At 37.5% G+C, this 13,775-nt stretch overlaps 2 protein-coding genes and 1 long non-coding RNA gene across 4 annotated transcripts; all 3 read right to left on the reverse strand.

Annotated features, from left to right (window-relative positions):
• Positions 1 to 233: 233 nt before the first annotated feature.
• LOC129755842 (D-amino-acid oxidase-like) lies at positions 234 to 2,052 on the reverse strand. The gene is made up of 4 exons (XM_055752533.1): positions 1,313 to 2,052; positions 1,039 to 1,248; positions 487 to 980; positions 234 to 399 (listed from the first exon to the last, which is right to left on the reverse strand). Exons 1-4 carry the CDS (start codon positions 1,501 to 1,503, stop codon positions 236 to 238), a joined length of 1,059 nt encoding a protein of 352 aa, XP_055608508.1. The 5' UTR covers positions 1,504 to 2,052; the 3' UTR covers positions 234 to 235.
• Positions 2,053 to 2,540: 488 nt separating this feature from the next.
• LOC129755847 (uncharacterized) lies at positions 2,541 to 3,574 on the reverse strand. Its single transcript, XM_055752540.1, has 3 exons — positions 3,402 to 3,574; positions 2,858 to 3,291; positions 2,541 to 2,792 (listed from the first exon to the last, which is right to left on the reverse strand). Exons 1-3 carry the CDS (start codon positions 3,424 to 3,426, stop codon positions 2,592 to 2,594), a joined length of 660 nt encoding a protein of 219 aa, XP_055608515.1. The 5' UTR covers positions 3,427 to 3,574; the 3' UTR covers positions 2,541 to 2,591.
• Positions 3,575 to 6,651: 3,077 nt separating this feature from the next.
• On the reverse strand, positions 6,652 to 7,468 carry LOC129755848 (uncharacterized). 2 transcript variants are annotated; one of them, XR_008739336.1, is made up of 3 exons: positions 7,102 to 7,468; positions 6,857 to 7,033; positions 6,652 to 6,801 (listed from the first exon to the last, which is right to left on the reverse strand). It is a non-coding gene; the product is annotated as an uncharacterized LOC129755848 (long non-coding RNA). The 2 variants fall into 2 exon arrangements; XR_008739335.1 differs by having other exon boundaries at positions 6,857 to 7,036.
• Between the last annotated feature and the right edge of the window lie 6,307 nt (positions 7,469 to 13,775).

Consider the following 13,775-nt stretch of genomic DNA (forward strand, 5'->3'; position numbering starts at 1 on the left):
TTCCTGACGGTTCGAGATTAGTTAGCTCCATATTTACATACTGTATTTGTTATATGGAGCCATCATAGGGAAAATGTGAAGCGAGATTATTACCCTTCTAGTTGTTTGTCCTAACAATTGTTTATTGAGCTTTGCGTGTTGTGTTTAGTTATAACTAAGTCATTCTCATAGGATGTTACTATACAATGTAGCCATTGAAAGTAGGATCCTTGCTCCAAAATGGCGGGGTTCAAGCCTACAACTTTGAAAGGGTCATGAGGCCTTGTTTTTGAACTTCATCATCCTTTGGCTGGTTAAGCTGAGTTATCAGATTCAAAACATCACCAGCGCATCCCCAACAGAGCGTTATTCCGCTTCCTCCGTGACCGTAGTTATGAATAACGGCAGCTTTTTGATTACCTAAGATTGATAAAGGGAAATCTTTTAACTCAGATAGACCATCGTTTGGTAAGTCCAACAAAAAGTATTTCGTTAATTAAGCCTAACCTAAGTTCATCCATTCCAGTTCCAAACGGACAGCATCCCGTACAGGTCGGAATCCTACCAAATCTCCTAGCACCGAGGCCCTGGACAAAGTAGGGTTGAGCTCACAGCATCCACCTCCAATAAGATCGGTATCTGTTTGACGTACTCGAGAATCCGAATCGCCCATCTGCTGAGTTCCACCCAGAGTAACGCGATCCGTGTTTGGAATTATATACTTAGTATCGTTTATGAGCACGTGAAACATTCCCGGAGCACGAACTCGCCGGATTTGCCCTCGACATGGAATCAACTTTGGGTCCTGCACCAATTGAGATGCTCCTAAGCCTAGGCAGTTGATGACGATCGAATGTTTGCTTCCAGCTACTAAATCCTCAGAAATGCAGTCTTCTACTCTCCGTTTGTGAAATTTAGCACCATGCTTGATCAGAGCTTTTGTGAAGTATCGCATTAGCTTAGTAGGCTCACAGGTGAATGTGACAAATTCTGCACCAGATCTAAAAAACAGGACTTTGTAACTGTTCTAGAATCCAAAAATCTTTGTTTAAACCATACCTGTAATTTTTGCCATGTTCCTTGCCTTGTTGTTGTAATCTGTCTTCCGATATATCTCTGTATCCGAAAACAAAATCCGACCAGAACGAATTATCCAGTGAATCTTCCTCGCTTAGGGCCACGTAAGGGATCAGACATAGGCCACACTCTTCTGCTTGACCGGATTTCCAAAGACCATGAAAAAATTCATACGTTTCACGAGACCACTTCCTAAAAATAAGTACCAAGTCGTTAAAAAATCATGCTTCATTTATGAAAAAAAAACTCAATCAACCTCACCGACTCCCTTGGGGTGTCTCCGAGAAGGTACGGTTCCCAGAGTCCCGCTGCTACGTCGCTGGTCGTATCGGGACTGAAGCGTTCGGCGATTATTTGGATGCTGGTTCCTGAGAAAAGTCGCGCGATGCGATAGGCACAGGCCAAACCGTTTATGCCGGCTCCCAAAATCACAAAATTCTGATCCATTTTAAACAGATTAACTTTTAACAAGCGTTTAATGTGTTGTTAACATTGTTTTGGTGGAGAATATTGAATTAAATATCACTCTCGGGGCCGCACTCGAGTGTGATAAGATTAACCGCAGGGTGGCAGAATTTTTTGACGTTGCAGTTTGCAACCCTCAAGCCGATTTAAAGATTTTATTTTTTTTTAAATTTTGCTCAGAGAATTTTAACGTCATGATACTATGTTTAAAATTGAAAGGACAATTTTTTTGATAATCACGTGCTCAACAGCTAACCACGTGGCGATCGTGCTCATCGATTGCTATTAGAGAAATTTGTTTCCGGTTTAGGTGAGAAAGCGCCTTAGTTTATACTATAATCTAGATTCTGAAAGTTTCCAAAACAAGATCCACAAAAATGAGCGCCTTTGTATAGGCATACAAAAGCTTCCGGATACGTTAAACATACGAAAACCACAGTAAGTTGAACTCGTGCTGTTGATTTAAAATTCTAAATAGGTATATGAATGATGACAATGAAACTAAGCCGATGAGGAGAAATACAGCTGTGAGTTAATTTAATTCTGAAATTTTATACTTGAAAAGCATTATTTTTTTCAAAATTTTAAATCAAGCCACCTCATTAATCTTAGAAATAAGAGAGAGCGAACGCATGCGCAAGTAGCTATTTTCTTCTTTTTCTCAATATTTAATGGCTCTAATATAAAATCTATTTGCGGAAGTACACGTGTTCGAATTCCCCAGGAATTTGTTCTATCTTAAATAGTAGCCATTCAGGCGCTTTGTGTGCTACTTTGTAGCTCCTGTTGGAAAATGGCTAAATTCAATTTAAACATTTAGTATACCGCAATCTCTAATTAAAAAGAAAAATCGCATTGCTAAGATGCTAGATTATTAACAATAATTGATTTTTCTGCTATGGATTGTGATTCCAGAGACAACTTAAAGGAAAAAATATTCCAAGAATCGTTCTTAGTTCTAATAAAGTTAAGAAAAGCAACGGAAAATTCTAATGAATTGTTCTGAATTCAACTTGCAATTAAATTTTATAGTTCCAATTTATTTAGTAACATAATGCATTATTTCAAGCCTATTGAAGACCCAATTTCTGACGGATAATAAACTGTGGCAACCGTTTGCCCTTCCAGAAGCGTGGGATAGGTGTTTCGGTAGCCAGCCGAAGTTTATCCGCAACGTAGGCTTCTGCTGAGAATCGTTCCGCGTCCTTGATCTGGGCGATCAGACCCGCCTGGAAAGCCTTCTCCTTGCGAAGTTCACGCCGTTGACGAACCTATGTGAATAAACAAAACCCGTTATTTTAAACTTTTTTCTTCAAGTGTTTTAAACATTTCCAACCTTGGCCCACAGGAACTTCATCTTCTTACGGAGCTTCTTAAGCTTGTGTTTGCGCATTTTCCTGCGTCGGATGACGATCAACCGAGCACATTGAATTCCGTTGTCGTCCACCTTGCCGGAGTTAGTCGGGAGGTCCATATTGGTATGCTTTTGTGGAACGGCATCTCCGATTTCGGTTATCCGCGAGTGTAACGGATTTTCGATAATCCTATCGATAAGCGGTATATCGATGATTTCCTTCCGTGGAATCAGTGGACTGATCCGTGGCTGACCGATGTCCAGGCTGATGCTTTGTGGGAGGAATTTCAGTGCTGTTACGCTGCTAGATGCTTCCGCTGGTTTTCGGGTAACAAGCGATATCGGTAAGGTTGAGTTAACAGCACTTGGTTTTCCTAAGGAAACGTTGGAAAAACTTCTAACGAGACCGGCAAGGACTGCAATCAGATAAATATCAATTAATTTTCTATTAAGGCAACGTGAGTTTTACCAAAACAAAGAACAATGATTAACATTGAACGCTCAAAAAAACGAAAACATATATTACCTTGAGTGGGACGACGTGCCAGCATGGTCAGACTATAGTATTTTATCACACATTAACCGAAAGTACAAAATTTATCTGGAATCTATTGAAAAATAGTGCTTTTTTCGAAAATTTGTTTCATTTCGGGTTACACAATGTTTTGATTAAAATTCACCACCGCAGAATGAGAAATTCACCACAACCGCAAGGCCGGAACGAGGGTTGCCAGATATCCAATAAAAAATTTTAATACTGCGCATTTAAATAAAAAAATCAAATTTCGGTTGATGAGACTTGTTTATGTTTACATTTTGGTAGCTGAAAGTTTCCAATACTTGTCGAGGGACTTGACACAAGCATCTCTTGTCTAGTTCCCAATGTAAACATAAACAAGTCTCAGAAACTGAAATCGTATAGTTCAAGTTGCCGAGTGTAGACTAGGCTTAAGTCCAATTTTCATATTTTTGAACATTGTGTGATTTTATCATTTTTAATATAAAAATATGTAATAAATTAGCATATCGGCTTAACACCTTTAAACGGTGATAAACTTTCGTTCAGATCATATTTGAATGGTGTTTTTCGTCAGCAGGCCAACGTAGATTCTGCTCGCTTAAGTTGCATAAATTAGGGCGTTTACAGTACCTGTATTTCGCCTTTATTTATGCAATCTAATCAGAGCTGTATGAAACTTCCATCGAACACCTGAACGGCGCACATGCAGGAGATCAAGACGGTGGGGGAAGGGGGGAAGGTACATCGCCGGCGTAGCCAACGACGAAGAGGAGCCACTTTCAACGATGAGTGAAGTTAAGGAAGCCATTCGCCAGCTGAATAGAAACAAGTCGGCTGGGAAGGATGGCATCGCAGCTGAACTCATCAAAATGGGCCCGGACAGGTTGGCCGATTGCCTACATCGGTTGATAATCCGGATCTGGGACATAGAACAGCTACCGGAGGAGTGGAAGGAGGGGGTAATATGTCCCATCTACAAGAAGGGCGACAAATTGGACTGTGAGAACTACCGAGCGATCACTGTCCTCAATGCCGCCTACAAAGTGTTGTCCCGAATCCTACTCCGCCGCCTAACGCCACAAGCAAACAGATTCGTGGGAAGTCATCAGGCCGGCTTCATGGAGGGACGGTCTACGACGGACCAGATATTCACATTGCGGCAAATCCGCCAAAAATGCCGTGAACACCAAGTCCCTACGCATCATCTATTCATCGACTTCAAAGCCGCATACGACACGATCGACCGTAACGAGCTATGGAAAATCATGGACGAGAACGGCTTTTCCGGGAAGCTGATCAGACTGATCAAGGCGACGATGGATGGAACGCAGTGCTGTGTGTGGATTTCGGGTGAATTGTCGAGTTCATTCGAATCGCGCAGGGGGCTTCGACAAGGTGATGGTCTATCCTGCATGATGTTCAACGTGGCGCTAGAAGGTGTTATTCGAAGAGCGGTGGGCGAAATGCGGGGCACGATTTTCAACAGATCCAGTCAACTTATCTGCTTTGCCGATGACATTGATATAGTCGGCAGATCATCTGCGGCGGTGGAGGAGATCTACCGCAAACTGAAACGCGAAGCAGGAAGGATTGGGTTGATGATTAATACGTCCAAGACGAAGTACATGCTGGCCTGCGGATCCGAGACCGACCGAACCCGCTTGTCCAGTAATAACAAGGTCACGATCGACGGCGACTACCCGCATGAATCAGTATTATACAATAACGATTTCCATTATCTTCTTTCCAAGACACACGTAAGATTAGCTTTATAGTTTTGGATTATTGATGTACGATTGAGGTAGTCTTTTTTCAATGAAATGGAATCGTTTGGACGCACTCTACGATACAGCGAACGGGTTGTTAAGTAGAGTAACCATTCATTTTTTTTGCTTTTTTCTAAATACAAAATGAAGCAAAAAGAAAAACTATAGGTGTTATCGTTATCATATCGTCCGTTTCATGTGTTCTTGACGCTACATTGTATCTTTATAAGATCTTTTTACGATCAATAATGAAAAAGGAGACGATTCATGTTATAAATTTCTTAAAGATTGTATTTTTTATTCAAATACGGTATACAATGATTACAATATAAAAAAATCATACATATGTATAATGTGGTCATTATCTTTATGCAAAAAAAAACATTCAAGTCGCCAAATAGTCACGCCCGAGCAGCATTTGTAAGGCCCAATGCTGAGGAGGATTAAATTGTATTCAGGATTCTCGGCCTGCAAAACATAAAAACTTAATAATTTGTAAGAAAATTATACAAAAATCGAACATTTTACCTTCAATAAACGCATCTATCACCTTCGTCGCCTAGTTGGAAACAAAAGTGACCCTGGATTCAAATGGAGTGCCTGAAAACATGAAACGAATTGTTATAAAAACTTAAAATATTGTTAAAATTAAAGTTTTCGAAAAATGATATTTTAAAATCAGCTAAGTTAATAGGAACATTATTTGAACTTTTGATATTAAACACTGACTTGGCTAAAAGAACTGTAAATATATATCACCTTGAATGAACATCACTGTTATATAATTGCAACATTCCAGGGTAAAATTAGCCCTGCCCTCAAGAGAAATTTGAAAATATTTGATATACAATATTATTTAATTTTAGAATTGATTTTAGAATATTATTATGTGCAATAAAACTTGACTTTAAAATATGCATCGGGTACACCACCAAGCAGATTTAAAAGCCAAATCAGATTCTGATCAAGATTCACAATTCATTCATTCAGTCATCCCGAATTCTATTCTAAAATTCTATAATAGAGTTTATTTGATATTTTTTGTACTGGCTCTGAATCGGATTGCTTATTAAAGACTCTTTTTAGTCTTATTTTCAAAAACAGAATTTCGATTAGGTGTGTTAAAAGTTCACATTTTAGATTGTCATACTCATTCTAAAAACCTTATAAATAAGAAAGGATTGTAAGTCTTAGAGAAGTTAAAATCCTTACAAATAAATATTAAAAAATACAAAATAATGTTTCCTTGTTCGACTTTTATAATGAAAAAAAAAAATTGTATTCAACATATGTGTTTCAAGTTCACACTTGAATTGTTTTATATTTCCAAAATCTGATTCTGGAAAACTGATAAAGTAAACTGACTTCAAATATCTCCTGTTTTAAAAAGTTTACCACCTACCTCACTGGAAGAGCTGTCATTTCAAAAGGTCACTATCGCGAATTTCAACTCGACTTAATTGTAACCTGCAGTTTCGTATCTTCTAGAGATTAGTATTCTTCTATCATAGGCCATGTTTTAGAATCCTTCCCAACGGATTTTTTTAGCTCGGGACCGTCTTCAATTTGCATGTTTCCTCCGTTGCTGGCGTATCGGCACTGTGCACATTGTAAGATTCCTCAGGCGGACTTTTCTTACTCTAAAAGACAAAAATTAGCAAAAAAGTAAAAAATAAAAAGCCAAGCAAGACTTACCCAGCGTAAGACAGTGTCCCAGCACATTACTGGAGCCGTTTCCTGCCACGCGATTCCGGGAATTTTGGTTGAAATAAGAGGATTTCTGCTTTGGAAGCGTAGGCGACACGAAAATACGTTGACCTTCTTTACAATGATTTACTCCAGCCCTGCAGGTTCCGGTTGATGAAGATCTTGCTGCTGGTGGAACATGTTGATCAGTATTAAAATCTAAATTTGTATCCAAAATAAAACGCCAAACTTACTTTACTATGTCCCAAAATACGGTGTAGACCCTGCACATCACCGGAGCTGGTATCTGCGGACCGATTCCGGCAGTTTATTTTGGGAGGCTCAGATTCTGCGCACCGTAGTGCAACCGTTTGTTTTGCCTCATCCTTTCAGTCAATTTTAGATTACTCTAAACAACTGCATTTTGGGATTCAAGGTTTCCGGAAAACTTTTCCTTCGACGCCACCACCACCAAATCCGCAAATCGCTGCCATCTCCAATTGTATTTACAATTTTACACAGACCACAGCTGCTGCCGCTTCTACGGAGCGTAGTGTTGGGGCACTGGAACCGCTCCAGTGTTTGTTCGGCCGGTTGATGAGGATTGTTCCGGCATCTGCTGGACTTTGATGAGCTGTAGGAGGGTTGGAAAAATAAAATTATTGTCAAACAAAAAAGCTTTTCCCTTACCTTTATTCCTCGCGTTTGCGGTGCGGGCCTTGATCAGCTTAATCTTAAGTGCTCATGCCATTCGTGGGTTGCCTGGCCAAATTAAGAGGATTTTCCGGAATCTTACGGGCTTACGATTACGAATCTAAAGTCGCGCACGCCATTTTTTTTCTTGTTGACAGTGAAGACACACTCAAATACATCTTGAGTTTTGTTTTAAGGATTATTACCCGTATCTTTCAATAATAATTTATTTTCATTTCAAGCGAAGACGCATGAAAAATATAAAAGTTAGTAAAAATTAGAAGATTTTAGAACGATTACTCGAATATTCACTATTCGTGTAATCAGATCAGAATAATATCAACGATAACGGGTATGATATTTGATTATGCGGGTAGCTGGAGATAGTCGAAGACTTTGTCTATCTCGGCTCACTGGTGACCGCAGACAATGACACCAGCAGTGAGATCCGGAGGCGAATTATCAGCGGAAGTCGTGCCTACTATGGACTCCACAAGCAACTGCGGTCGAGAAGACTTAGCCCTCGCACGAAGTGTAACCTGTATATGACGCTCATTAGACCGGTTGTTCTCTACGGGCACGAGACATGGATATTGCTCGAGGAGGACCTGCGTACACTCGGAGTATTCGAGCGACGAGTGTTAAGAACCATCTTTGGCGGCGTACAGGAGAACGGAGTGTGGAGGCGAAGGATGAACCACGAGCTCGCGCGCCTCTACGGCGAACCCAGTATCCAGAAGGTGGTGAAGGCTGGCCGGATACGCTGGGCGGGACATGTTGCGAGAATGCCGGACGACTGTCCTGCAAAACAGGTGTTCGCTACGAATCCGGTAGGAACAAGACGATCAGGGGCGCAACGAGCGAGGTGGTTAGACCAAGTGGAGCGTGATCTGGCGAACGTGGGGTGTCCGAGAAATTGGAGAATAGCAACCATGAACCGAGTGAATTTTAGGAATTATGTTCGTCAAGTTATGTCGTGAGACGGAATACTATGTAAATAAAAAAAAAAAATAATGAAACTTCCATCAATCTAGAGGTGTCCTGAAAAATTATGATTTTTTCATCGCGGAGTCGTTATTTTTAACAAAAAAGAAGAAAATCGAGAAATCGAGGAAAAAATAAGGATTTTTCAGGACATCTGTAGATTGCATAAATAATGGGAAAACACAGGTGCTGTATTTAAGCAACAGAAGTGAACAGCTTGTTGGCTGGCTTGCAGTTTATATCGAAAAACATCACATTCAGGATAAATCCTGAAAAATCAGGACAGGCACCTCTGAATGGAGTAAAGGTATCTCTTTTGTGTGAAATATTTGTCAAATTAGCTATACATTGCAGGACTGATTTACAAACACAATCGTGATAGATAATAAGTCGTTCATGCCAAAGTCACTCAACGATATTTATGATTAAATTTTTTCTGAAACGATTCACAAAGTTACATTAATTTATTTTGCATTCAGACTTAGTTCAGCTTAGTTCATTTAAAAATGGGACATTTATGAATGCGCATATCGTGTAAATCATTCATCATCATTCGTGTAATGGAAAAACTTTCTGAGAAGGAAATGAAGATAATCTTATGATTATTCATGGAAAAATACTGCACAGCGTTTTGACTTTTGCTTAAAAAAATAAACAAGATTCATTTTGGTTCGAAATGATTTCATAATCCCCGTAACAGGGAATTGAAACAAAATGAATACTCCTATAATTTTTATCTAAGAGTTAAATTTACTTAAGAATTCGGAAGAATTGATCATTAAATCAAAGCCTGAATTTCCTAAATCTTTGTTATATTTAACACCTTTTCCATTGCCATTTTTTTCAATGAATTTTTAACTACTCTCAAAAGGCTATACCGAAAACAAAAACTAATAGAAAAAAAACTAATTACAATTTTGGATTAAGCGCCCCCAAATTAGTCTAAATTAGTTTTCACATTCCTTACATCTCGGAAAAATGTGAAATAATGTGTCTTGTATGATTCCTGAATATGTATTTTGAGATCTGGAGACCACTTTAAATGTACATTGCCAAAGCATGAATTGCTTCATATTAAAACAGCATTTATTTATAAATACTTATTATCCCTCCTTGGCTCTGAAAACTCTAAATGAACGAAATATTTAGTTCAAAACACACACAATCTCTTCTTTTCATCTCTACAATCTTTACCAGGAATTTCTTGTGAATTTAGAATTTAGAAATTCGGGAAAGAATTTTCTGTTTTGCAGTACATGCGTTTCTTCATCCATAATATTAATATTTTATGTGATATACGTGAAACGAAATATAATAAATTGGATTGAAAATTTAAATAATGATTGTTAAATTTCTTAATGTTATTTATTTTGAATTTCTAAATTATGGTTGCACGGTTGCACTTATTTTTCAATTATGTTCATTTGAAGGTGAGAGAAATTCGTGCAAAAGAAACATTACTCTGATTTGCAATCTATTTAGGAAATTAAGATTTCAGTTAGCAGCCGACCGTGGCCAAGAGGAAAGCATTTAAGTCTTCTAAGCCAGAGGTCATGAGATCGAGTCTAGCTCACGGCACGATTTTAAATCATATTTAAGGCTTCATAAAAACCGTCATGAAACCATGTTTAAAATAAAGATAAGCAAGTTGAAGTACCAGTGGAAAGTCCTACTCTTCTAAAGTGCCTACTGGAAAACTGATAACTCGTATAATTTTTTATCATATTTTTCATCCTCCTACAATTTTAAAGAAAATGAAGAATTGGGAAATTAGTGACCATTTTTCAAAAAAAAAGTTACCCCTACATTCTATCACGTAGCTCAAATTTTCTACAGTAGATGAATAACCAGCACATCTAAACTCAACAATACGAATGTGTCAACTAGAGTTATTTTGTGAAATTCGGCCCAGGGTTTGCTAGTTACAGCTGTTTGAGATTGCCTCTATTGTTTGATAAACACTCCTACAGAAAGCAAAATATTGAAAATTCAAAAGTACATAAACTAGGAAAATTTTCAAGTTTTTATAGAAATTAACGCGTTTTCGTGCATTTTGTAATGGTTTTTTTGCCGTTAGAGGAGAGGGAGAAGGCTATCACCCTCCTCATTGAACTTTTCTTGCAAATAACGTACCTATTTAAAAGTTGATTTTTTAACATGAGGTCTATGTGGTAACACTATATTATTCTAATAATAATAATGACTGTAGAGAAAAGAAATGCATTTAGTAGGTATGATAAACAGTCGTTAACCACGACTAAATATGTAGCTGCTAATGTGTCGGATTGCTTTTAAAGATGCTAAATATTTGTGGGAATTCTGAGAGGTATAACTCTCATCGGGCAACAATCAACGGATGTATGTCGGTACAAATGTTTAGTAACGCTGTATTTCAAATCCATCAAAACAACATCAATCAGCAATTTCTAGGTGCTTGTACAATTTGTTGATGGGATGATAAATAAATCATTGCTCCCCCGCACCAGCGAGTGAACGAACGAACGACGAACAAATAACAATGCACCTCCATCATTTGCATATATGTCTCTCCAGCCTGTCTGTGTATCTGTCTAACTAAACAAAGAATCTCAGTAGGATTCTATTTATCTTATTTGATCTAGTAGACAAAGTTTCGTCCCCCTCGTTTTATGATTCGGTAGTTACGAAAAAGATAAGAGAAACGGTGACACATCCCGTGATGATAACGTCACTAAACGTGCAAAAAACTCAGCCGGTCCATGCCACGGTGTGAAACCGCGATAACAGCAGTCGTTGGATGTTTCTATTGTATGCAAATACGGTCGGTATTTCGCGTATTCCGAGCGTGAGAACGCTTTGAAGAGTTCAAACTCATAATCGAATCGAGATCAACGGGGAGACATAAACGATGATGCTGACTGAACGCTCTACTTCTATATGTAAGCTTCAGAAGCTGGTTCATCCATCAGCAGCTGATGTTCTAGCACAGGGGTCGGAAACGTGCGGCTAATTGGACGTGAAGCTGCGGTTTTTTTTACTTCAAGCGAGAAAATTGAATAGTAGGAACAGTAATGAGTGATTCGGTAATTCTGATATTCATAGCTTCTTGTCCCATCACTCTACTTTTTTTTAAGGTTTATGGCCCATAAATAACAATAATGGGGCAATGATATTAGTACCCGAAAAGAAAAATAATAAAAACAATTTTTTTAATGTTTCGGGAATTCTGCATTTTTGGTGCATAAGCAATTTCATATTTTTCTGATTTAGGTTGATCTTGTTTTGAACTTTACACATTGCAATTATTTTTTTTAATGACACGAGATCTTGAAGTAAGAGATTCATCATACACACATTTAATCTTCTCTTCTGGGGTTGGAACGATTTCGTCCACTCGGCAAAATCCTATTCAATATGCCATAAGATTCTCTTATGAAGTGGCGCCATAAGAAAAAATAATGAAATTCATAAGATTGTCTTATGATGGAAATGAACTCAAAGGATGAACACCGGTTTCAATGAGGGATTGTTGTTATAAAAAAGATATTCTTATGAGAAAAGAAAAATTCGCGTACAATAAAAATAATTCATGATTGTTTTTCAAATCATTTTATTTTTGATAACATTGGTTTGAAATAACATCATAGCGACAATCAGCAGCCCTTCAACACTCAGTTTTATTGCCGCCTCGGCCCTTTGACTTCGCGCTTCTTATCGGTAGCCAATCTAAAAAGTAATTAAAAATTAAAATATATCTTTTGAGCTTACAAGTATTCTCAACCTACATTAAAATTAAATGTCAACGAAAACTTACCATTTAGAATATCAGAAATTGACATTGAAGAAACTTTACAATTGGTTAGTGCTTCTGACGACGATGAAATAGATGACTGGTGGAATGAATGTGTTCATTATTTTTTCACAATGCCATTTCTTCTATTTTTCATAAGAACATCGTATAAAAATTGAAAGAATTTCATAAGACTCTTATGCGAAACAATTTTACAATCTTAAAAGTGGTTCATAAGATGCATCTTATGAAAATTATTATAAGAATTTGCCTGAGTGTCTGTATTTTTAACAGCTGAAATTACAGAACGATTTCAGGACAGGAAAATAGCTCATAAAAACAACTGTGGAACTCGCCTGTAGACTCGAACCGATATGTTCCTGTAATTTGCAGGGAGCTTTGACATTTGCCTGTGAGATCGAAAAGGGTCTCTATTGTGATTTGTTCTAAATTTTGCATTTCTTTCTCTTGGTTCTAAATTCTATTTACTTTTAAAATCAATACACTGTAAATTATTACCTCACTCAGAAAAATCCTATTAGGTATGCCATAAGATTCTCTTATGAAGTGGCGCCATAAGAAAAATTAATGAAATTCATAAGATTGTCTTATGGTAGAATGAACTCAAGGGATGAACACTGGTTCCAATGAGGGGTTGTTGCTTTTCATAAGATATTCTTATGGGAAAAGGATATGTCGCATAAAATCAAATTAATTCAAGATTATTTTTCATTTCGTTTTATTTCCCGTTTATTTTCAATTAAATAACATCATGGTGATAATCAGCTGGCTTTCAACACCCGGTTTCAGAACTAAAAATTATTGCGCCTCGAACCATCGACTTCGGGCTTCTTGCCGGTAACCAATCTGAAAAGTAAATAAAACATGAAATGTATTTATTGAATTTACAAATATTTTCAACAAAAAATAAATTTCAAGTAAAACTTACCATTTTGGAATCCAAAATCACATTGAAGTATCAAAGAAAAGTAGTAAATTTTAAACTGATGAGTTCTACTGACGACAAAAAATTAATGACTGTGTTGAATGTGTTCATTATTTTTTCACAAAGCCGTTTCTTCTATTTTTCATAAGAACTACGTATAAAAAGTAAAAGTATTTCATAAGACTCTTATGAAAATCAATTTTACACTCTAAAAAGCGGTTCATAAGAAGTATCTTATGAAAATTATAATAGAAATTTGCCTGAGTGCTCGATTTCCAGCAAAAAAAAATTGCTGAAAACGTTCAGCAATCCAAATTTTTCCTGGAAACCAGCAATCGGTTTTCGAATTGCTGGATTTTTCAGCTGTTCTTGTCATTTTGCTGAAAAATCAGCGATCGGTTTTCAAATACTGGACTTGTTCTAGGTTGCTGGAAAATCAGCAATCGAGTTGTCAATTTGGAGTTTGTTTTTGTTTCGTACGCTGAACCAAGGTGAGATTCTATTTTACGAATTTTGGTTAAATTGATATAATTATT

This window comes from Uranotaenia lowii, chromosome 3 (assembly GCF_029784155.1).
Source record: "Uranotaenia lowii strain MFRU-FL chromosome 3, ASM2978415v1, whole genome shotgun sequence".
In the NCBI taxonomy this organism is placed as follows: Eukaryota; Metazoa; Arthropoda; class Insecta; order Diptera; family Culicidae; genus Uranotaenia; species Uranotaenia lowii.

Excerpts from the sequence above, each read along its gene's own strand:
- LOC129755842 (XM_055752533.1), bottom strand. The coding sequence starts at position 1,503 with ATGGATCAGAATTTTGTGATTTTGGGAGCCGGCATAAACGGTTTGGCC. Across the intron at positions 1,249-1,312 it reads ACCCCAAGGGAGTCGGTGAG|GAAGTGGTCTCGTGAAACGT; the intron begins GTTGATTGAGTT and ends ACTTATTTTTAG. Across the intron at positions 981-1,038 it reads GAACATGGCAAAAATTACAG|ATCTGGTGCAGAATTTGTCA; the intron begins GTATGGTTTAAA and ends CCTGTTTTTTAG.
- LOC129755847 (XM_055752540.1), bottom strand. The coding sequence starts at position 3,426 with ATGCTGGCACGTCGTCCCACTCAAG. Across the intron at positions 3,292-3,401 it reads GGCACGTCGTCCCACTCAAG|TCCTTGCCGGTCTCGTTAGA; the intron begins GTAATATATGTT and ends ATCTGATTGCAG. Across the intron at positions 2,793-2,857 it reads TGAAGTTCCTGTGGGCCAAG|GTTCGTCAACGGCGTGAACT; the intron begins GTTGGAAATGTT and ends TTATTCACATAG.